General features: G+C 39.9%; 1 protein-coding gene across 7 annotated transcripts in view; it reads right to left on the reverse strand.

The window, feature by feature from the left end:
- Positions 1–24,711, reverse strand: part of LOC124265190 (protein mono-ADP-ribosyltransferase PARP14-like) — a 215,893-nt gene that overhangs the window by 176,631 nt on the left and 14,551 nt on the right. For 4 of the 7 annotated variants that reach the window (XM_046699981.1, XM_046699986.1, XM_046699983.1 and 1 more), the window contains 8 exons: positions 21,998–22,261; positions 21,588–21,713; positions 20,325–20,522; positions 16,980–17,267; positions 15,009–15,269; positions 13,873–14,115; positions 5,712–7,451; positions 2,818–3,330 (listed from right to left, as the gene is read on the reverse strand). In XM_046699981.1, coding sequence (XP_046555937.1) covers positions 2,818–3,330; positions 5,712–7,451; positions 13,873–14,115; positions 15,009–15,269; positions 16,980–17,267; positions 20,325–20,522; positions 21,588–21,713; positions 21,998–22,261 — 3,633 coding nt within the window. The remainder of the gene's footprint in view (positions 1–2,817; positions 3,331–5,711; positions 7,452–13,872; positions 14,116–15,008; positions 15,270–16,979; positions 17,268–20,324; positions 20,523–21,587; positions 21,714–21,997; positions 22,262–24,711) is intronic. The other 3 variants (XM_046699984.1, XM_046699985.1, XM_046699982.1) reach the window with 1 other exon arrangement.

The following is a 24,711-nucleotide window of genomic DNA, read 5'->3' on the forward strand; positions in this document are numbered from 1 at the left end:
CGAATCAAAAAGAGGTCACACCAAGTATGTGCATGTTCACACATTAACAAAAGTAATTTACACCGGGAATCATTAACACATTGTAATTATCTTTTATGAAAGTATAGATAATAAAATTAGGGACCTACCGGTTCATGTCTGTGTGAACACATTCGTCTAAATCTTTGTTTTATTGTAATTAACAGTGTCTCCTTGTATAGCATATATAAGAAGTGTACCTAAGGTCAGTTATTTAAACTGTTATGTAATTTCCATTACAAAAAGTATAAATGATATTACCTATTGGTCAGAAAGACTTATCAGTACCCCAACACCGACCACCGCCACCACCCCACCCTAGGCCTACCCATGCCACTCCCTCTCCCTCGCACACACACACACTCCCTAACATACATATCGCTCTGGCACATAGACTCGATATTTGAACCTTTTAAACAGACACCATGTGTATGTCAAGAAAGACACGCATGCGTTATTAGTGGTGCTCAGTCATGGGTATCACTTCACCATGTGTTACTAATTATCTCAGTACTTTTATGCGGTGGTCGGACGCTTAACTTGAACCCTATGTGACACAGTTACATTACAGCACCATTGAAATACATGTTAAAGTAGTGCTAATCTTGTAACACTATACTTACTCATTTCCAACCATTTACGCATGTACAAAATATATGACAAACCTAACCCTGGTCATACGAGATTTCAAGGGTATTGAAATGCATGTCCTACAATCACAGCATTTACATATGATACACATGTTAGGAAACACATGGAAACAATGGCCAGATTTACACACCTGTGAAATACATGTAAATACCGAGTCGAATGTATGTTTATTTTAACACCCTTTTAAACGTGTGTAAATCTGACGGCCAGATGATACGTAGATTTCAAACGTTGTTCATATGGCCGCCGGATGAAACGAGTATTTCCTGACGTTAGTAAATTTGGGTAATACAGTCATTTTGTGTAGTGTAAGTTTGATGTGGAAGGAATTAATATCAATATATTGTTGAAATGTTATTAATAACGTAACTATTGGGATGTAAAATGAGCATAATTGTATAATCAAACGTTCTTCTGTGTTGTTTTGAAGGCTTTAGCATCTTCCTATACAGACCCCTGCCATTCTTAAAAAATCAAACAGAACGTATCACTGTAAATAATTCTAAGAATACATACTCGTATGACATCATTGCCATTTTTGATAATTCTCTGTTATGGCTGTTTCACCAACAGCTATCACTAAATTGAAATACAATTACTACATTCCTGTCCAAGCATGTACATCACTTCCTTTCATAACATAGAACATCTTGGAAAGAAGGTGGGAGGGACATACCCTGATGTAAAAGAGGTGGTATGCTTAGGATTAACAATGATAATTCCTTTGAATAGTGTTTAGTGTTTGACAATTCCTTTGAATAGTGTTTAGTGTTTAATAACTCCTTTGAATAGTGCATAATGTTTGACAATTCCTTTGAATAGTGTTTAGTGTTTAATAACTCCTTTGAATAGTGCATAATGTTTGACAATTACTTTGAATAGTGTTTAGTGTTTGACAATTTCTTTTGAATAGTGCAAAATGTTTGATAATTCCTTTCAATATTGTTTAGAGTTTGATAATTCATTTGAATAGTGCATACTGTTTGACAATTACTTTGAACAGTGCGTAGTGTTTGACAATTCCTTTGTATACTGTTTTGTGTTTGATAATTCCTTTGAATAGTGCATAATGTTTGACAATTACTTTGAATAGCGAATAGTGTTTGACAATTCCTTTGAATACTGTTTTGTGTTTGATAATTAATTAGAATAGTGTTGTGTTTGATAATTCCTTTGAATAGTGCATAATGTTTGACAATTACTTTGAATAGCGAATAGTGTTTGACAATTCCTTTGAATACTGTTTTGTGTTTGATAATTAATTAGAATAGTGTTGTGTTTGATAATTCCTTTGAACAGTGCATAATGTTTGATAATTCCTTTCAATAGTGTTTAGTGTTTGATAATTCCTTTGGATACCGATAGTGTTTCATAATTACTTTGAATACTGTTTTGTGTTTGATAATTAATTAGAATAGTGTTGTGTTTGATAATTCCTTTGAACAGTGCATAATGTTTGATAATTCCTTTCAATAGTGTTTAGTGTTTGATAATTCCTTTGGATACCGATAGTGTTTCATAATTACTTTGAATAGTGCTTATTGTTTCATAATCACTTCCAATATTGCTTAGTGTTTGATAATTACTTTGAATAGTGGTTAGTGTTTGATAATTACTTTGAATAGTGTTTAGTGTTTGATAATTCCTTTGGATACCGATAGTGTTTCATAATTACTTTGAATAGTGCTTATTGTTTCATAATCACTTCCAATATTGCTTAGTGTTTGATAATTACTTTGAATAGTGGTTAGTGTTTGATAATTACTTTGAATAGTGTTTAGTGTTTGATAATTTCTTTGAATAGTGGTTAGTTCTGGATAATTCCTTTGAATAGTGTTTAGCATTAGATAATTCCTTTAGTATTTAGTGTTTGATAATTACTTTGAATAGTGCAAAATGTTAGATAATTCCTTTGAATAGTGCATAATGTTTGACAAGTACTTTGAATACTGTTTAGTGTTTGATAATTCCTTAGAATAGTGTTTAGTGGTTGATAATTACAATGAATAGTGCATAATGTTTGATGATTTCTTTCAATAGTGTTTAGTGTCTGATAATTTCTTTGAATAGTGTTTAGTGTTGGATAATTTGTCTGAATAGGATTAAACATTTCAGAATGAATGTGGCAAACTGACAGACTGAACCTACTTTGCCCCTTTCTCTGTCTTCCTCTGTTTACTGGAACATGTCTGTCTTCAACCACACCACCTTCCACAGATCCATCTCTGTTTCCTACAGTTACAGCTTCTGCTGCAAACCTTTGCTTTACAGCCTGCATGAAGTCCTGGACTGTGGAGGCGTTGTTGTCACACACGTAGATGTTCATCACCTGACTCCCTGGAGTGTCTGTGAAATGGAGCTGTATTGCTTCTATGATGTTGTTGGTAGCTGCTGCTACTGGGTATCTATAAATACCTGTGCTCAAAGCAGGTATGGCAATGGAGGATAAGCCACAACTGTCAGCTTTCTCAAGACTGTTATATATAGCTTCTTGAAGAAGACCCTGTTCATCATTTGTCCCTCCCGACCATATTGGTCCTACAGCATGGACGACAAGCTTGCAGGGTAGGTTCCCTGGGCTGGTGACTGCAACTTCTCCGACACGTATGTCACCCTGACTCTGTCTTATCTTGTCACTTTCTGCCTGAATGGATCGTCCTCCTGCATACAAGAAATGTTTTGTTATAAGATATAGTAATTGTGATAAAATGAGAGCCAAAAGACTCTGTAGCCCTGTTACCTTGACTATCACATTCTGCAATCTGGGTGAGGTGAGGTGAAATTGGGTTTAACGTCGTGCTTTGCAATCTAGACATGGATGGACACAGAAACAGCTATGAGTTAAAGGCTGGGTAACCAGTCCGATTAGTGATAGATACAACCTGCAAAACCTACAAATGATGTTTAAGAATGTACAACAGTTCTATTTAGCATTTTGGTACACCTACAGAATACCGGATACCTACCAGCCATATTGTTTAGTGTCACGTCACCCGAACCCAAATGCTAACCCTAACCCTTACCCTAACCCTAAACCTAACCCTAAACCTTACCCTAACCCTAACCCTAACCCTAAGTAAACTCGCGTGCTTTCAAAGATGGCGGAAGGTATCCGGTATTCTGTAGTCTTACCAGCATTTTTATGACACTGTTGCTGTGATGCCCTAAACAATTATCAATGGATACTTCTGGACATTTATGTCCAATAACAGTAATCTAACACTGATGTAAAGAAAATGGTGTCTCTGTATGTTTGTCTTTTCATTGGTTTTCTACAAAATATTTATGGTTTCTCAAAAAGGAAATGCTTACTTTCAACCGAAAGTTCAACAATGACCCTTGGCTACCCTGTCCTTACACCGATGTCACTCAAATTTTAAAACCAACTAAGAACCTAACTCAAAGAGCATGTACAATGAAAATAATTCAACATTTAAAAATTCCAATCTAAATACTCATGTTGTCAAGTTATGCATATGATAAAGGCATTTCATCAACTAACAAAGCATACTATTTATTATGTTTCCATACACAAAAACTACCGTAAGCCATGCCTGCTAAATGACTACTGATTCCTGGCTGATAATAAAATGATCTATGCTTGTGACACATTTTCAAATTCTTCAGCTTTTTTTGTGTACATGATTTAAAAAGAAGTCTGTACTGGTAAAAAGAGTTTTTACATGTATGGATTTTCAAAGATAAGCATAGGGTGCACTCTTTGCTCCACTCCACAAACAGGATGTGCATATTTATTTATGTCTATGTAACAGGATATTGTGTTTATAGTTTGAGCAATACTGAGTGAGTGAGTGAGTCTAGTTTTACGCAGCACTCAGCAATATTCCAGCTATATGGCGGCGGTCTGTAAATAATCAAGTCTGGATCAGACAATCCAGTGATCAACAGCATGAGCATCGATCTGCGCCATTGGGAACTGATGACATGTGTCAACCAATTCAGCGAGCCTGACCACCCAATTCCGTTAGTCGCCTCTTACGACAAGCATAGTCGCCTTCTGTGGCAAGCATGGGTTGCTGAAGACCTATTCTACCCTGGATCTTCACGGGTCTTGAGCAATAAAGTATTAGATTTATCATTTCAAGTTATTTGATGTTCATTAGTTGTATGTGCTTCGATTACTTATCAAAGCAGTTGGTCTGTTTAGGGTGGACAGGGTATTCCATTCCTGCCTAGCTTTCAATACAATAGCCCTCAGCTTCCTGTTTGATTAACATTACATAACTACAGCTTTCCTCCATAGCATTTGCACATTTTTCTAGTGACACTGCTAACAACTCTGTACTGGAGAAGCCGCTCTACTTAGCTCAGGTTAGACATTTACTTTATTATAACCTTAATAGAATTTCAACCTATCCATTAAATATATCATAAATAATGTGAAGTGTTGTAAATATTAATATTTGATAGCAAGTAGCCAATATACCTATTAATTTATCAATATGAAATGTCTAAATATGTGAGAGCATGACTTGAATAATAGTTTGAATGTAATGTTGAACAAGAAGTTGGCTTTCTACAATATAATGTCGCCATAGTAAAATATTGTACTTATTATTTGTTTAAGAATGTAATAATCCAGAAAATACTAGTGTGGGTATATAGACACACCCCGGTGTCACCCACAGGGTATGAACACATTATCTACTATCATGTATGTAATTATCTATGTGTGATTTAAATATCATGTCTATGATCATTTAAGTGCATCATGTGCATGTTGAATTATTACCATTATGTAGTGTTTTATATATTAGTAGTAATATGAATATTGACTTATTATGAACTTGTTATGTGTAACTGTACGTGTTGCATGTTTAGATTAATGTATACCATTCTTCTTTATATTACAGGGTGATTGACTGATCAATTGAATAATTGATATATGACGTTTGAATAAACGTCACCGTACACACACCTGCAGCTTGTCATTATTATTGACACACCCCTGCAACATTTATACATGTACCTCAAATTCAAGACACACCTGAAATGCAACTTAGGTGTGATTCTGAACCCACCTTTGTCTACTATAGCCTTGGCAAGTCCACCAATGTGTGCCAGTTGTTGATTGGCTGCATTCACTATAACATCCACTTTCATCTGTGTAATGTCACCTTGACATACACTCAGAGTTCGGCCTGCTCCAAGGTCACATGTTGCCAAGGTCTGAATCCCTCCTCCTGATCTCATATTCCTCTGCTCTCCTTTCTTGCCATAGATTGGATGCTTTTGGGTATCAAAGTTTCTTTCTATCACGCACCGTCCATTTTCCTCAATATTTCTGATATGTTGATCACCTTTCTCAGACAGGATCAATTTACAAATCCCTGGTTTGCCAAACAGGTGACTTGTGTGCATCACCTTTCCTGAGATTTCCTCTAGTTTTGACATACAAATTCTTAATCCAACTTTGGTTCCTTTCACTGTAAAATCCTGTGAAGACTTTTGATATATTATCTGAACAGAGTGAGCTTGAAAAGTACTTGAAAGTTGTCTGATTTCCCCATCCAGATGCATGGTCATGAAACGTTGGATCCCCTTGGGAAACTGGACAGTGTTGCTGTACACTGTGTTTTCTTTGAGGAAGTTGTTCACCTCCTCTGCCACCCCAGCTACCAGTTCATCTGTAGCAGCTATAACAATATGAGACTTATCGTGTGCTATGATGATCTTCACCGTGTCTCCTCTGTTCTTCGTCTGGTCGTCATTGATCCTCTTCCATCCTGTAGAGTCCAGGAGTGGGACAGATTCTGGGTCCAGGTTTATCAATTGCTGGACCACGCTCTGCCTCACAATGTGAGATACATCCGTCACTTCAGCATCCGTCCTTCCATACACTTTCAGTTTACCATTGTCTGCCTCCCAGACACCAACTAGGTGTTTCAGCTTCAGTTTCTTCACGATGTACTCCCTCACATCATTCTTCTGAACAAGCATCATCTGGGCATCCGACAGATTCGACAAAGATGTGTCTTTGAAGTTAGTTGTTGTTTCATACATGTCAACTTTTGCAGATTTTACTACAGACATCAACCCGGTTAGTGTCATCACATTTTTCTTGACACAAATTTCAACTTTCAGGTGTTCATATTTCTTCATCATCTCACTGGGGAAGCCAAGAGCCAGCAGTAGGCGTAACTGCCATGACTTGAGATTTGCCACTGATTCGGTAATTTCTTTCTTCTTCCGCTCATGGTCTCCCTCCACAGTGGCTACGACCTCCTTCACCTGTTTAGACAGGTTTTCTGCAAGCAGCTTATGGCCAACCACAACTATCAGATGCGATTCATCGAATACATAAATAGTTGCCGCACCCTGTTTTGGCATTTTCATTTTCTGAACTTCTGTTGTCACATCATCCCAAACTTCCTGAAGGACATTCACCTTCTCTGTGATGAGCAGGGACAGAAAATGCTCCAAGTCCTCAGTTGCACCTTTCAGCCATGATTTGGCTATCTTTCTGGCGTCAGGCACATCTTTGGTAAGGGTGCATTCAAGAGTCACAGAACCATCAGACTCAAACTTGAGATCAGTGTACCCATCTTGCAACTGCTTTTGTAGATTCCTCATGTTAAGACTAGAATCTCGGATGAATTCCATCTTGTAAGAGTCAACATTCTTTACAGCAATAGGGGGCGGTACTTTAAACCATATGGGGTCGCTGTGTCCCCCTCCTGAGCCCAAGCATTCAGTGTACAGGGATACAGATAGCGCTGCCTTTTCCAACTTGTGGGATCTGCCCAAAATCTCTGGTATCACTGAAACATGATGAAAAACACATAGTCACATACACAGAACACAAGGAGTGGACAGTGAAAGTTACATCTCACCAACTGATAGCTTACTGGAACAAAAATACCTACAAATAGTATACAATACATTCAAAAACAGAAGAAAACATGCTGTTAAATCCCAATAATTTTCTGCCAGAAACTTTTAACTTGCTGACAAATCAGTTGACAGCTGACAGCCCATACATTTATCTACCCAAGTTGAAGCACTTCACACTTCATGAGATCACTTCCAGTTTGGAAAAATCATTGTCTGAGGCAGTATGACTTTCAACAAAATTTACCTATATAGAAAAGCATATAGCCAAGCTACATCATCTGAGGAAAGAGCAAATACATATATTTGATTTTACTTTAAAACAAACAGTTCCATGGGTCATGACATTTGCAAACAATTCCTGATTAGCTACTTCATTCTTTGGTAAGACATTCTGAGTGAGTGAGTGAGTGAGTTTAGTTTTACGCAGCACTCAGTAATATTCCAGCTATATGGTGTCAGTCTGTAAATAATCGAGTCTGGACCAGACAATCCAGTGATCAACAGCATGAGCATCGATCTGCGCAATTGGGAACCGATGACATGTGTCAACCAAGTCAGCGAGCCTGACCACCCGATCCTGTTAGTCGCCTCTTACGACAAGCATGGGTTACTGAAGACCAATTCTAACCCGGGACCTTCACGGGTCTAAGACATTCTGAAAGTATCATGGCAGTAGCTAATTAAGAGAAAGTTAGCTGTACTTCCGTTTAACAGATTTTTCCAACACCTTCCTCCAACATTATGTGTGATTAGTTCTACAAAACACTGAACACCAGGAGTGGACAGTGAAAGTTACATCTCACTAATCAATAGCTTACTGGAACAAGAATACCTACAAATAGTATACAATACATTAAAAAACAGAAGCAGCCCCATCCCTAAACATATTGCCTTGCTGACAAAAACTGGTGACAGCTGACAGCCCATACATTTATCTACCCAAGTTGAAGCACTTCACACTTCATGAGATCACTTCCTATCTAAGGCAGTACAACTTTCAACCATAAACTAACCTATATAGAAAAGAATAAAGCATATAGACAAGCTACATCATCTGAGGAAAGAGGAAGCACACATGTACAGTGTGACTTTAAAACTAAACATTTCATCAGTCTAGCCACATTGACAAGAAATTTACAAATATTGCAGTATTAATATTAATAATAACATCATTCCAGAATGATAATGAGCAAGACATTCAGGAAGTTTCATGCCAGTAGCTAATTAAAGAGAAAGTTATCTGTACTTCTGTTTGACAGACTTAGCCAACACTTTAATCCGATCACATGCTTGATTATTTCTAGAAAATCCTGGACCTTGCTATAACAAACACAAGAAGACAAAGTCATCAATATCCCCCGCAATGGCAAAATACTCTTCATGATTATGTCTACGAGTTATGATTATATCAAATATTTAGGTGTGTATATAGAAAAGTGGAAGGAGAGTATTGACAGGTTTTGAAAGTTCTGCTCCAGAAAGGAGCACTATCACCAATTTCAGTCTAAGTCAAACTTGTTGCCATGGAAACACCAAAAATATTTTATTCCGAAATCCAAAACTACCAAAAGGCACCAGTACACCACCAGATCTATCTATGTGCCAAGTTTGATGAAGAAATATTGAACGGTTTTAGAGTTCTGCTCCGGAAAAGAGCACTACCACTAATTTCAGTCAAAGTCGAACTTGTTGCCATGGAAACACCAAAAATATTTTATTCAGAATTCCAAAACTACCAAAAGGCACCAGTACACCACCAGATCTATCTATGTGCCAAGTTTGGTGATGAAATAGTGAACGGTTTTAGAGTTCTGCTCCGGAAAAGAGCACTACAACTAATTTCAGTTTTAGTCAAACTTGTTGCCATGGAAATGCCAAAAATATTTTATTCAGAATTCCAAAACTACCAAAAGGCACCAGTACACCACCAGATCTATCTATGTGCCAAGTTTGGTGAAGAAACATTGAACGGTTCTAGAGTTATGATCCGGAAAAGAGCGCAACCACCAATCTCAGTCTAAGTCAAACTTGTTGCCATGGAAACGCCAAAAAGATTTTATTCAGAATTCCAAAACTACCAAAAGGCACCAGTTCACCACCAGATCTATCTATGTGCCAAGTTTGGTGAAGAAACATTGAAGAGTTCTAGAGTTATGCTCCGGAAAAGACAAATGTGCACGGACGGACGGACTGATGGACGGACTGACGGACGCACGGACGGAGTCCATTCTAATACCCCCCGTAAAAAGCTTTGCGGGGGATAACAAGCCATAATCACAAAGAGCTGCTCAGTCCTTAAAGAAGCAGATTCCAGGGCCATTCAGTGAAGGTGGCTCACAGGTTCAGTACCTCACTCCTAGGACAATGTGTACTAGATTTTATCTTCCAAAAATGAATTATCACAAACATGACTGACTTGTATTCACCACATGAGCTTCAGTGAAATAAACTAAACAACTAAAATTATTAACCTCCAGTGACGCCACTCTATTGTCTGCCTGGGTTCTCCTTTCACAGAGTAAACCTCAACAGGCAGTTTTGTGGACATTCTCCAAGAAATGCCAGGGAATTTCTACAGAATTGCCTGCAGCCGGAGGATGTTCTGAGGAATAGCCCTTGACTTTGAATTATTTTACTTGTTTTGAAGATTGACATAACTTTGTCTTGCTGTTACTGAATACGATCGTAAAATATCACATTATTGAAACCATCCAATATTATGTGCAGATTCCGGGTTTCAAACCTGCAAACCTTCGCTTAACTAGCTTATCCACTAGGCTACGAAGGATCACGGTGAAGAAAGTAATTGCTTGTCAGTGTGAACCATGTGTTCCTCACAAGACGAGTAGTGCGGGCAGCGCATGTGCAGGACACGGGTAGTGCTTGCAGATCAGGTGCATCGCGCGTGCAAGGCAAGGTATCAGCATCTCAGTTGATTTCAACAGTAAATACCAAATATTTATATTATGTCTAAAGCATATCTTTTCAGATAGCGGACCCATTCCAGAGGATGATATGAACGTTTGATTGACATACACTGATACCGTTAATGCCTCTTAAGATATCATTGAAACAAATTTTTCTTCATGGGGTGACCTTGACATGATTCATCAATGTGTCAAAACAACTGCCAAGGAGTATAAAAGGAAAATACATAATCTGAGTATTGTGTGGCCATAACCCGAAGGAAACTCTGATTAACAATGTGAAGGTGCTTAACAAGTCTCTGTGCCAATGTGCTATTGGTTGTGACTAAACAAGAACACACACACATAGCACATACCAGTCAGAGCTCCAGATAAGCTGCGTATTTGCATATAATACGCTGTAGAAAAGTTGAAATACGCAAAAAAAATATATACCAGCGTATGAAAAAACACTAAATATTTACGTTTACGCTATGTCAAAATAACAATGCGTATTTACCCAATACGTCAAAATCGTGTTGCGTATCGAATCAATTCAAGCCAATTGACTGCTAGATGAATTAAAAGGCAAGTGCTGCATTTCACAATCAGATTCAATTGACGGTGATATCTTAAATGAACTTGTAACATCAGCTGTTCGCGGCACCAAAACAGATGTAGACTAAGGCACATAATATTTCTCACAGCACGAGTGGATAAAGCTGTATTAGCTATTAGCTATAATTTAGCAATATTTTTTATTCATCTTTAACCTGGAGGATCTTGTATTATCTCTATTATCGAATGAACTCGTTATTTGAAATAAATACCCGGATTTTAAAAATATGGTGGGTATAAAAAAGTATAGATACCCACTTGAAATTGGAAATACCCACTTAGTCTCACAAGTATGGGTATCAAAAGTATGGCCAAAAGCTTATCTGGAGCTCTGCCAGTTAATGCACATTGTTCACAGCATGATAGATTACATCCTCGATAATCTCCAGGGTATACGTTCCGATAAATCTCCACTATACCCTGGATGCATCTACGGCTCGAGACGATGATTTTATTACCTCCCTTGGTTGGCTTTTTATCCAATCAGGTGTTTAAACTGGGTGGTTGAGAGTACCAATCACAACTCACTTTTACTTTTTAAATTATCTAACTGATTAAACTTGGCAACACAATAATATATTGTTGCAGAGGTACTCTGAAAGAGGTAGAAGGAGTTCTTGCATATATATCATTTAAAGTTTCAGACCTGTCAATTTGTCGGTATGTTTTCCCCAAAGTCTCAGTCGCACTGCGAACAAACATTCGCGGCTACGACTGCTATTTTTGTTGACACTTGCAAGCTCGTTTGTAACTGCAGCTTATCTGATTGGCTACTGTGAGAATGCGGAGCCAGCAAAGGGAGGTAATAAAATCATTGGGCCGAGCTGTAGTGGAGATTTATCAGAACGTATACCCTGGAGATTATCGAGGATGGATAGATTAATACAAAACAAGCATTATCACTAAGGTGACATAATCCCCCGCCGCAAATTATCAAATCAAATTTATAAAGTATTGAAAGTTTAAGATGAAGTTAAATGTCAACAAAAACATGACCAGTCAAGCTCTCATTAGTTGTTCAAACACACACATATCATAGTGCATGAAATATGCAAAACTAGTACTAAAGAAATTACTTATTGAAAAACATTCAAGGGAAGTCTTGAAAATCTATGAAGAAAATCCAGTGAACCGTTTTTAAAATATCTTGCTGACAATTCAGGTTAACAGGCTGAAATCTTCAAAGTGTCGTTGTGACCCTAACAATTATGTGAAGGTCACCCAAATTGACTGGGCCCTGGGCCCTCCCTAGGTGAAGCTTGGTGTCGAATATGAAGAAAATCCAGTGAATATTTTTTGCGATATCATGCTGGCTATCTAAACATGCAATTTAACATGCTGAAATCTTCAAAGTGTCTCTGCGACCTTGACAATTGAGTGCAGGTCACCAAAATTGACTGGGCCCTGCACCTTCCCTGGATGAAGCTTGGTGTCAAATATGAAGAAACTCCAGTGAATGGTTCTTGAGGTATCTTGCTGACAAGCATAATATGTAGGTAAATATGCTGAAATCTTCAAAGTGTCTCTGTGACCTTGAAAATTAAGTGAAGGTCACCAAAATTTACTGGGCCCTGCGCCTTCCCTAGGTAAAGCTTGGTATTGAATATGAAGAAAATCCAGAGAACGGTTCTTGAAATAGCTTAACATGCAGGTAAACATGCTGAAATCTTCAAAGGGTCGCTATGACCTTGAAAATTACGTGGTCACCAAAATCGACTGGGCCCTGCGCTTTCCCTAGATAAAGCTTGGTATTGAATATGAAGAAAATCCAGAGAACGGTTCTTGAAATAGCTTAACATGCAGGTAAACATGCTGAAATCTTCAAAGTGTCGCTATGACCTTGAAAATTATGTGAAGGTCACCAAAAGCGACTGGGCCCTGCGCCTTCCCTAGATAAAGCTTGGGTTTGAATATGAAGAAAATCCAGGGAATGGTTCTTGAGATAGCTTAACATGCAGGTTTACATGCTGAAATCTTCAAAGTGTCGCCATGACCTTGAAAATTACGTAAAGGTCACCAAAATCGACTGGGCCCTCCGCCTTCCCTAGATAAAGCTTGGTATTGAATATGAAGAAAATCCAGAGAACGGTTCTTGAGATAGCTTAACATGCAGGTAAAACGTTAAAGTCACCTTGTGACCTTGAAATGAAGGTCAAGGTCACCAAACTTGACTTGGGCCTTTCTTATACTGTGATGAACCTAGGTGCCCAATATGAAAAGAATCTAGGGAACGGTTCTTAAGATATTCCAATTCGAAGGGACGGACGGACGGAGACTAATACTATATCCCCTGCTTTGCGCTAAACGCGCGGTGGGGGATAACAATGACATTATTTCATTTTCACTGTAGCTACTTGAAATGACTAAATACTGACAGGAACATCTATCAAACTCTAAACATCATCATTAGAAAGGCGAGAATTTATGGATGTCAACTTCTGCATTTTGAGGGACGTGACATTTTGGAGTTTATTTTTATGAAGGAGTAAGAACATACTCTGAAAAGCTGAGTCCCTCAAAATAAAGAAGTTGATATCCATAAATTTTGAGGGACGGGACGTATTGGAGTATATTTTTATGAAGGAGTAAGAACATACTCTGAAAAGCTGAGTCCCTCAAAATAAAGAAGTTGATATCCATACATTTTGAGGGATGGGACGTATTGGAGTATATTGTCATCATATCCCAATAGAGTAGATCAATACTCATGCTGGTGATCACTGGATTGTCTGGACCAGACTCGATTATTTACAAACCCCTGCCATCGAGCTGGAATATTGCTGACTGTGGCATTAAACAACAAACAAGCAAAACAACTACTTACCTGTGTGATTTTTAAAGAAGACGATGGCATGTCTCGGTTCCTCAACAATGTCCACCTTTTCAACATCACATTCTATGGTATTCCCTGACTTCTTGCTTTCAAAGTAGAATGTTAGTGTGTCCACCGATGTCTTGGCGCTGATGCCATCGACACGGATACAGTTGGAGATGGGCACTGCTGACAACTCCAGGAACGCCCCATCCAGAGGATGCTTCTTACAAACACGCTGTATCTTCTTTAGGTCTGTGACAGGGTGAAATACAAAAAGACAAGCACATAGGACTACTTTCTCTCACGTTCAATTTCTGAATAGGTATGATATACAGTGGAAGCCTGATAAGTAAAATTTCAAGGGACTCGCCAAAATTGTTTACTTATCAGGTATTGTACTTATCCAAACTTATAAAAACCTGCAAATGACAACCATAAAACAACAATGAACAACTTATCAGGGCTGGCCTCCAGTTGTCAGTGTATTGTCAACTGCTTGACACCAGCGAGCTGTAAGCAGGATGTTTGTTTGACTGGAGACTGACACGACTGACCCTCATGTCCGATTATGTGGTGATCGCTAATTTAGTTATCCAGTCTCTTTTGTTAAGTAATTTACTTCCAGGGTCCACTAGAAGACGTTTAGTTAGGCGGTATTGTTTACTTATCCGAGTTTAGTTAACCAGACTCTAATAGTGATAATTAATGAAGAAAGTTGCCGGGACCAAAGAAAAGTGTTTACTTATCAGGTCTGTTTAGTTAAGCGGTCTTTACTTAGGCGGTTTCCACTGTATATATATCACATAGAAAAATAAAAACAGAATTGCCTTTTTCTCCAACGTGTTTCGTTCTTTATATATAGGTCTATATTAGCATATTCTATTTTTCTTAAATTCATATTATAGATATCCACATGTCTCTTAATAGTACATAATCCAACTTAATCAATCATGTTTACAAGTGTTCACACTGAGCATTCAATAGCCATGGCAGATTTATGTGAACAAGGCATTTTCTAGAGAATCAGAACATGGAGACATCTGATTTTTATTATACATCTAAATATTTATCCCTGGCTAATTTTTTGTGCTGTAGTTCTCAAAAGCAATGTTTCTTACATGAAATAAAGCTTAACACATACTTACTTAAAGGACCTTTTTGTTGATCTATATTTACAAGAACATTTCCAGGTTCCTCTCCATACATAACATCCTTGGGATGACAGGCCAGTTTTTGTTTCAGGAACTTCATCAAGGTCTTTTTTGTGGTTTTCTCTCGCAGTCCAGTGATCAAAAACTTGTCCCGATAGCGCGGCCGGGGTGGAGGAGGGGTGGGAGGTCTGTACAAACTCACCATCAACTTGTGCCCATCTACAGTGTGGCTTCGCTTGGCAACAGCTTCCGCTTCTGTCAAACAAATCAGAATTGGACATACATGACAAACCCAGTGAATACCCCCCTATTATTCAGAGGGTCCTAGTCAAAAGGGCTGCATGACAAAAGTGCCTCAAAACAGAAAAGTCAAAAGGCCACAAGAAAGACAAAAGGGCCGCATCAAAAAGTCAAAAGGGCCACACCATTTGTCAGATATCTGCCTATTTAAGAGATACTCCATTTGTCGGATACCTCCCTATTTATCAGGTACCTTGCTATTTGTGAGATACCTACCTATTTGGCAGATATATGTCTGTTTGTCAGATACCTTGGTATTTGTCAGATAGCTCCCCATTTGTCAGATACCGCCCTATTTGCCAGATACTCCATTTGTCAGATACCTCCCCATTTTTCAGATACCTCCCTATTTGTCAGACACCTCCCTATTATTTAGATACCTCCCCATTTGTAAGATACATCCCTAATTGTCAGATACCCTATTTGTCAGATACCTCTCTAATTGTCAGATACTCCATTTGTCAGATACCTTCCCAATTGACAGATACCCTATTTGTCAGACATTTCCCAATTTGTCAAATACTTCATTTGCCAGATATCTCCCCATTTGTCAGATACCTCCCTATTTGTCAGACATTTCCCAATTTGTGAGATACCTCATTTGTCAGATCTCCCCATTTGTCAGATATGTCCCTATTTGTGAGATACTCCATTTGTCAGATATCTCCCTCTCTGTCACATATCCCATTTGTCAGACACCTCCTTTTTGTCAGATACCTCCCCATTTGTCAGATACCTCCCTAATTGCCAGATACTCCACTTGTCAGATACCTCCCCATTTGTCAGATACCCATTTGTCAGACATTTCCCAATTTGCCAAATACCTCATTTGACAGATATCTCCCCATTTGTCAGATATATCCCGATTTCTCAGATATATCCCCATTTGTCAGATATCTCCCTATTTGTGAGATACTCCATTTGTCAGATACCTCCCTATTTGTCAGACATTTCCCAATTTGCTAGATACCTCATTTGTCAGATATCTCCCCATTTGTCAGATATCTCCCTATTTGTGAGATACTCCATTTGTGAGGTACCTCCCTTTCTGTCACATACCCCATTTTTCAGACACCTCCTTTTTGTCAGACACCTCCTTTTTGTCAGATACCTCCCCTTTGTCAGATACCTCCCCTTTGTCAGACACCTCCCCTTTGTCAGATACCTCCCTATTTGTCAGATACCTCCCCATTTGTCAGATACCTCTCCTTTGTCAGATACCTCCCTATTTGTCAGATACCTCCCCTTTGTCAGACACCTCACTATTTGTCAGATACCTCCGTATTTGTCAGATACCTAGACCTTTGTCAGACACCTCACTATTTGTCAGATACCTCCCCATTTGTCAGATACCTCCCCATTTGTCAGATACTTCCCCATTTGTCAGATACCTCCCTATTTATCAGATACCTCCCCATTTGTCTCATGCCTGAATACCACCAATGTCACCGATCTCTTACTCTCCAGGTGTTACACAGGTTGTTAAATGGATTAGTCTTGATCATGACCCATTTCCTAAGACAAATTATGAGAATTACATGAGTGTTTTTTAATGAATCAATGAAAAGAAAATCATGTATTTCCTAGGCTTGAATAAATATATCTGACAAGTGGGCTGTGATCGTTTGGACAATCAATATTCTTGATAGGGTAAAAAATCAGTACCTTCAGGAGTCTGAAAAACAATATATTTGGCATTTTCTTCTTTATCTGGAATGATTTCCTTCACTTCAGACGCCCCGCTTCTCCTCTTGTTCTCGAAGTACATTGTTAGTACATCATCACTTGTCTTCGATCCAAATTTCTCCACCTTCACAACTGTTCCTAATTTCTTTCCCTTCAGGATTGTTTCTATGGTAACCAGTCCTGGCTGTTTGGAAGGTAGATATTCAGAGACTTCAATCTTTTTATTTTCCAGGAGATGAGGAGCTTTCTGTAGAACTCTCTTTACAACTGAAAAGAAATAGCATAAACAATATCATCACCTAGGTACGGTTTATAGAGTGTTGTATCCACCTGCTAGTGATGGTTCCTCACCTTCACAGATCGATAATCTGAGTTCAATCATAAAATTGTGCAAATGAAACAGGCACTGATTATTACCACAATCAAGGATAATTGCAGTACATTGCAGTTTTATGAGCCAGGAGTCAGTCAGGAAACTGCATCAGTTGTTTATGTCTTGATTAACAAATCGAACAAGAAGAAACATACTTTCTAAAGTTTAATTTTTATGAATATTGCTGATGCAAGATCGATCTATTGACTGATAATTCGATCAATTACTCCAGCACTAATAAAACTTAATTACATTTGTTGAGCCTGAATGATTTTTCTGACTGGGGTGACTAAGTGCAATTGAAAGTGTTTGACTGCACATTCTGTATTACCTGTAATTCAAACATTATATTGATAGGCCAACAGATGTCCCTTTGTTTAATGTTGTTAGCTCCAGGTGAGCACGATCCCATGTAGTTATTTAGCTTGCAGTGGGTGAATGAATAAAACAGCTGATCAAGTGGCAATTAAGCTTGTCTCCCTACTCCTGTGTCATGACGTTATTCTTTAAAGAACCAAACACAATTTGTAGTATATTTAGATTTGCTGGCATTTCCTGTTAGCCTAACCCATTGAATCAGATGGTACTCCTCTCAAAACAACTGTGTCAATACAGGTAGTGAAATATTACATAAAACTGACACTCCGGCTGTATGAAGCAATAACTTACTTTCAATTGGAAATGTCAATATGAATTAAATATTTCTTGATCTGGTTAAAGTTAAATGAGTGAGTGAGTTTAGTTTTATGCCGCACTCAGCAATATTCCAGCTATACGGTGGCGATCTGTAAATAATCGAGTCTGGACCAGAAAATCCAGGGATGAACAGCATCAGCATCGATCTGTGCAATTGGGAACCGATAACATGTGTCAACCAAGTCAGTGAGCCTGACCAACCAATCCCATTAGTCGCCTCTTACGACAAGCATGGGTTACTGAAGATCAATTCTTCACGGACCTTCACGGGTGGTAATAGTTAAAAATACAAGCACAAACTATGACCAGGCCTCACAAATATCCCTGACAATGACACCCAACATATTCAGCTAAACAACCCAACATATTATGACACTTTAGAAACATGTTACGAAAACATCTCAGTGCTGTTCCTATCCAAACCAAACTGGGCACATTTGACCAACTTGTGATGTTTCGGCCTTTTGCATTGTTAAATAGTTGGGGTCATGCAAAATGTTGGTGCATTGCAATTTTCATCCAGTCATAAACAGTGTTCACCAAACTTGAAAACAATTCATGACAAGATGATTATGAGGGACACCTGTCCCATTTACACAGATATTTGAAAGCAATCCATCCATTAGTTATCAAGATATATGCTGAACAAATTTGACATAAGAATTTTTCAGAGTTCAAAATTAATTAATATGAATATAATTGCCAAAATAACAAGAAGACAAAGTCATCATTATCCCACCAGTACACCACCAGACCAATCTATGTGCCAACTTTGGTGAAGAAACATTGAACGGTTTTAGAGTTCTGCTCCGGAAAAGAGCACAACCACCAATTTCAGTCTAAGTCAAACTTGTTGCCAGGAAAACGCCAACAATATTTAATTTAGAATTCCCAAACTACCAAAAGGCACCAGTACACCACCAGATCTATGTATGTGCCAAGTTTGGTGAAGAAACATTGAACGGTTTTAAAGTTCAGCTCCGGAAAAGAGCACTACCACTAATTTCAGTTTTAGTCAAACTTGTTGCCATGGAAATGACAAAAATATTTTATTCAGATTTCCAAAACTACCAAAAGGCACCAGTACACCACCAGACCAATCTATGTGCCAAGTTTGGTGAAGAAATAGTGAATGGTTTTAGAGTTCAGCTCCAGAAAAGAGCACAACCACCAATTTCAGTCTAAGTCAAACTTGTTGCCATGGAAACGCCAAAAATATTTTATTCAGAATTCCAAATCTACCAAAAGGCACCAGTACACCACCAGATCTATCTATGTGCCAAGTTTGGTGAAGAAATAGTTAACAGTTTTAGAGTTCTGCTCCGGAAAAGAGCACTACTACAATTTGAGGCTAAGTCAAACTTGTTGCCATGGAAACGCCCAAAGTATTTTATTCAGAATTCCAAAACTACCAAAAGGCACCAGTACACCACCAGATCTATCTATGTGCCAACTTTGGTGAAGACATATTGAACGGTTTTAGAGTTCTGCTCCGGAAAAGAGCACTACCACTAATTTCAGTCAAAGTCGAACTTGTTGCCATGGAAACGCCAAAAATATTTAATTCAGAATTCCAAAACTACCAAAAGGCACCAGTACACCACCAGATCCATGTATGTGCCAAGTTTGGTGAAGAAATATTGAACGGTTTTAGAGTTCTTCTCCGGAAAAGACAAATGTGCACGGACGGACGGACGCACGCACGGACGGAGTCCATTTAATACCCCCCGCAAAACGCGTTGAGGGGGATACAAATCTGAATGAAACTTTGCACTGTTAACTATTACCAAAGAAACCACTACCCAAACCTCAAAACAATCCATTAAATGAATATAAAGTTATTGGTTGAAGAAATTTTCCATGGCAATCTTTCCTCAGTTCAAGATGATGTAAATTGTGCTAATTCTTGACAAATTAAAAACAGCATAACAAACCTTTTGCAGCACCTCTCCTAATAGGTGAACTTAAATTTGAAATGATACATGAAAATGTATTCAAGTTATTGCATGAACAAAAATTAACATGAGTTTTCTAAAGTTCAAAATATGTAAACTTATCAAATCTGATTTTTGCATCTCTCCTCTAGACAAAGAAGATGGTCCCCAAATTGAAAACAATCCACCCATTGCTTCTCAAGTTATTGGTTGAGCTATGTCTTTCAACACATGGATAGATGGACAAATTCCTTGGGACAACTATATAACGCCAACCTTCTTAGGTCTGGGGTACAATTAATTCTTATTTGTTACACTTGCCATCGCCTTGCTTGAAGTGGACAAGAGCTGTGGCTGAGTCTCTGTCAATCTCCACCAAATCCACATCGCCTCCTCCGCTTCTGCGTCGATTTTCAAAATAGAACAACAAAGTTTCTTCACCCAGAGTATCGGACAACCCTTCCACCAGTAGAACAAACACATCTTCATCATCATCACTATCATCCTGACCCTCATCTTCTAAAACAGAAAGAGACATTATCACTGATTCAAACAGGTCAACACTTCGGCAAAGTTCATACTTGAATCTTGTTGTTGGCAGGAAACATGCTTGGAAAAAACATTGAATACCACAGAAAATATGGTCATGATGGAGTGTCTTGCTGTCAATGGACAATATTTTACCGCATTTATGGAAACATCCCATCACATACATTCATTTATAAAAAAATGTTGCTGAATTCAATAAACAAGGAGTTGGTGTCCACAATGTTGCAAGTTTCTCATTTACTCACTGGAATGCCAGTCAAACAGTTCTATGGATATACAACTTCTTTATTATAATGTAGCGGCCATAAAATTTCCGAGTGCTGTTCTGGGATTTGAACCACGGACCTTCTAATCCGAAGTCGGACGCCTTGCCCACATGACCAAAGAGGTTATCCCTGTCAGCAAGCTGACAAGGTAAGGATGTTATCTGTGGGATGACTCCACGCCTTGCTACATACTCCCCCGTCAACAGAAGGCACGTCCCGAGTCACATAGTTGGGTACTGAGACTTGTTTTGCTCAAATTTGATATGAACGTGCTCAGCCCCACGTTGGGAGCCAATGTAGCGGCCATAAAATTTCTGAGTCTCGTTCTGGGATTCGAACCACGGACCTTCTAATCCGAAGTCGGACACCTTGTCCACATGACCAAAGAGGTTAACCCCATCAGCAAGCTGACAAGGTAAGGATGTCATCACGCCCTGCTACAATAACATAGTCAATGTTTCTGTGTAGATGATTGCTTAATAACAGCGTTAACTTCGAAACCAAAACATCTCAAATATTGTAAGAAGTTGTATATCCATAGAACTTGTTACCTAAATAATAACTTCACTATATTTTGCTGTTCAGTGATATGATGATGTATACACAGTCCATACAAACTGACAAAAAAAATTGGCTTCAAAATATATGGACACCTGCAACTATTGTACAGTATAACTTCACCAAAATAGAATCATGGCTTCAGTATCAATCTATGAATCCCTGAATGTTGATTGCAGTAGACCCACTGAAACACTGGTCAGTGACAAACCTGCACTAAAGTATGAGTCTTCAGCCTGTGGGCGACGACGGGATGACCGCGAGGGGAGAGTGTACGGTGAAACCTGGAGTGGGCGTCTTTCTATCTGGTGACTCCTTTGAAGGACAGCTTGCATGTCTGAAACATCATACACCACTGGTACAGAAGCTCACCTTTATTTAGTGACATAAAACATAAGGAGTGCTGAAGCGTCAAGTTCACATAAAAATAAACTATTTAGTTGGTTTTGATATTAAAACATTTTGTTGTACATTTTTTAATAATTTCTTTTCAAGCTGCATATTCTGTCAAAACAATTCTACATATCCCATAATAATCTTTTCCTGTTGCCCAAACCCAGGATATTCTACATTCATGTAGGTGATTTCAAGGTGAGCGGAAAATGAATCAGTAATACCAACCTTCTGGGTGTTCAAATGTGACAAGGACCTCCAATCCATCTTCCTCTGTTCTCTCAATGGATTTCACCTCCCCTCCTCCACTCTTCCTCTTGCTCTCAAAGTACATCTCCAGGACATCATCAGAGATCTCTCCACACCCTGTCACTACAATAGTGTCCGTTGACACTACAGGTGGAGGTGTTGGTGGCCGGGGCTTGTACAGGGCGACTTTAATGTCCGTGCTTTGTACTTTATGAGATTCCTTCTTTAACACTCGCTTGACATCTTCAAACAAAGCAGACACACATTTATTTACAGTGAATAAGAACATGAGTGCTTCTTCTGAAACTTTGGAGTTATTTGTGCTGAATGTACAGTGAACCAATGGAGCGGCTGACGTAGCCTCACTCTAGAATCCAGACTGGCATGATAACTGGCGTTGATTTGCAATGTGTTGTACGTATGTGTCAGGTATGTCCGCAATGTCAGGACTACGGGGCATGAATGAGGCCATCAGGTCAAGATCGACCCTCGCATGCAAAAATAATTGACTTTGAACACCATGTTCAACTTAAAACAAATCCCATTCAAAATACATGCTGAACCAATGTCCTCCCAATATGCATCAGCACAGATACTTGAGGGTCATTTTTCATTTTGATTAAAAGTCAACAGGATTCATGAGAACTATTTTATATGCTGTCATGTGCATTCAAAATTACAACCTCAGACAGAATGTGTACATCGTAGTGACTCTTTTCTGAAAAGATACTTTGCTGTGTATGAATACCAATGATCATAATGGATTATGATATAAACTTAACCAAACCTGAAGAGGTTTTCAATTCTTTGAAGAGAGTCGTCCTTGGGGTACATATATGCATTTTCTGCGTTGAAAATGTCCTGTGACAGTTGTATCAATGTTTTAATAAAAATATTGTACAATAAATAAAATCTTTTTTATCTATTATACGGCCCCCACCTCGTGGAGTTACCTCCCGCTACGCATGCGCAGCCAACCAGGTAAGCACCTAGGCCCGTATCATCATTCCTTCTGCTGAATAAATCAGTGAACAGAATTGCGGGAGAAGGGAGTGTTTCATTCCCAAGGACGACTCTCTTCAAAGAATTGAAAACCTCCTCAGGTTTGGTTAATTCTTTTTCATAGAGATCGTCCTTGGGGTACATATATGCATAAACACAGACTCCCAGGAAACAAGATCCTTGTGAGTTTGGAACCTCGACCCGAGAAAAAACAAGTCCTGGGTGGGTACCAGGTCGGATTTCTTGAGGTTGATGATCCACCCCAGTCGAATTAGAATGTCTATCACTGTGTGAGTAGAATCTAGGCTCGCTGGCTGAGTTAGCGCGCTGAGCAACCAGTCGTCGAGGTAAGGGTAACAACGCCTTCCTTGCGATCGAGTGTGGGTAGCTGGCACTAACATGAGCTTGGTGAACACCCTGGGGGCAGTGGATATGCCGAAAGGGGAGCACCGTGAATTGGTAATTCATCCCGTCGTAAGAGAACCGGAGGTACTGCTTGAACGATGGATGTATGGGCACATGTAGAAACGCATCCTTTAGGTCGATTGACGTGAGCCAATCGCCGGGCTGAACAGAGGAGATCACCGAGCGAAGTGTCTCCATCTTGAAGGATGGAACCTCTAGCATGCGATTCAACCCCTTGAGGTTGAGAATGGGGACGGAACCCGCCGTCTTTCTTCGAGCGAGGAAGCACGTGGAATAAAATCCGCCTGTTCCCCACCGGTGGTATCGCTCTATGTGCGGACTTGTCCAGCAAAGCCTGAACTCGTCTTCGCGGTATACCCGCCCTGACCTGACATGACAGCACCCGGAGTGCGGCGTATGCCGTGAATTCTGGCGGGCCTCGGCTTCCACAGTGGTAGATGGCGACACTGGCGGTGGACAGCACCCAAGTGTTGCTTGTTGCCTTCTCCCAGTCCGACAGGAATAGAGAGAGGCGGCCTCCCACTGGGACGTGTGGTAAGAGAGCGAGAGTGGTCCCGAGTAGCGGAGCTGACTGGGACGGACCCACGGCGACAGCCTGTTGGGTTAACGGGAGGTCGGGGCAGACCTCCCGCGCCCGTGAAAAGGCTGGGAGCCAGGCGAAGAGGACTGCTCCTTGCCCTTACCCTTGGCGGGATGGCTCCTCCGCCTACCCCTGCCCAGCGGCCGAAGCCAGCCGGCAGACTCGGGTGTAGGCTGCACCCCGGAGGAGGAAGCCGGAACGGGAGCGCGTGAAGCCCGCGGGTGCTCCAACAAGGCCTTAGAATCCTTGAAGGAGGTAGCTGCAGCGGCAGCCTCCCATATGACCTGCTGTGCCCCAGGAAACAACGTCGCTCCCAGACAGAAGGGAAGGGCCAGCAAGGTCTGCTGTGTAGCTGCCGAGTAGCGAGAGGTCGACAGCCACAGCTTGCGCATCCCCATGACTGCGCACATCACCGTAGACGCCGCTGACCACAAGGAGTCGCGCGCTAGGTGGGCCTGAACTTTGGATAGTTGGCGGAGGAGAATGACATGCGAAACGTCCCCAGCATTCCCCTCAGCCTCCAGGGCCGACCTCTGAATCGAGGAGAGGTAGGCCTCGTGGATGACAACCCGCACCTGCTGCATGGCATTCCGGTAAACCTCCTCGTAGGTCCGGTAAGCCTGCCGCAGGGGGGCGCCCGAGGGCAAACTGTGGCACCAAACGCCCTTGCCTGGCAGCCTTAGCT

The sequence above is a fragment of the Haliotis rubra genome, unplaced genomic scaffold, assembly GCF_003918875.1.
Source record: "Haliotis rubra isolate DU_JTF1 unplaced genomic scaffold, ASM391887v1 Scf966, whole genome shotgun sequence".
Lineage (NCBI taxonomy): Eukaryota > Metazoa > Mollusca > Gastropoda > Lepetellida > Haliotidae > Haliotis > Haliotis rubra.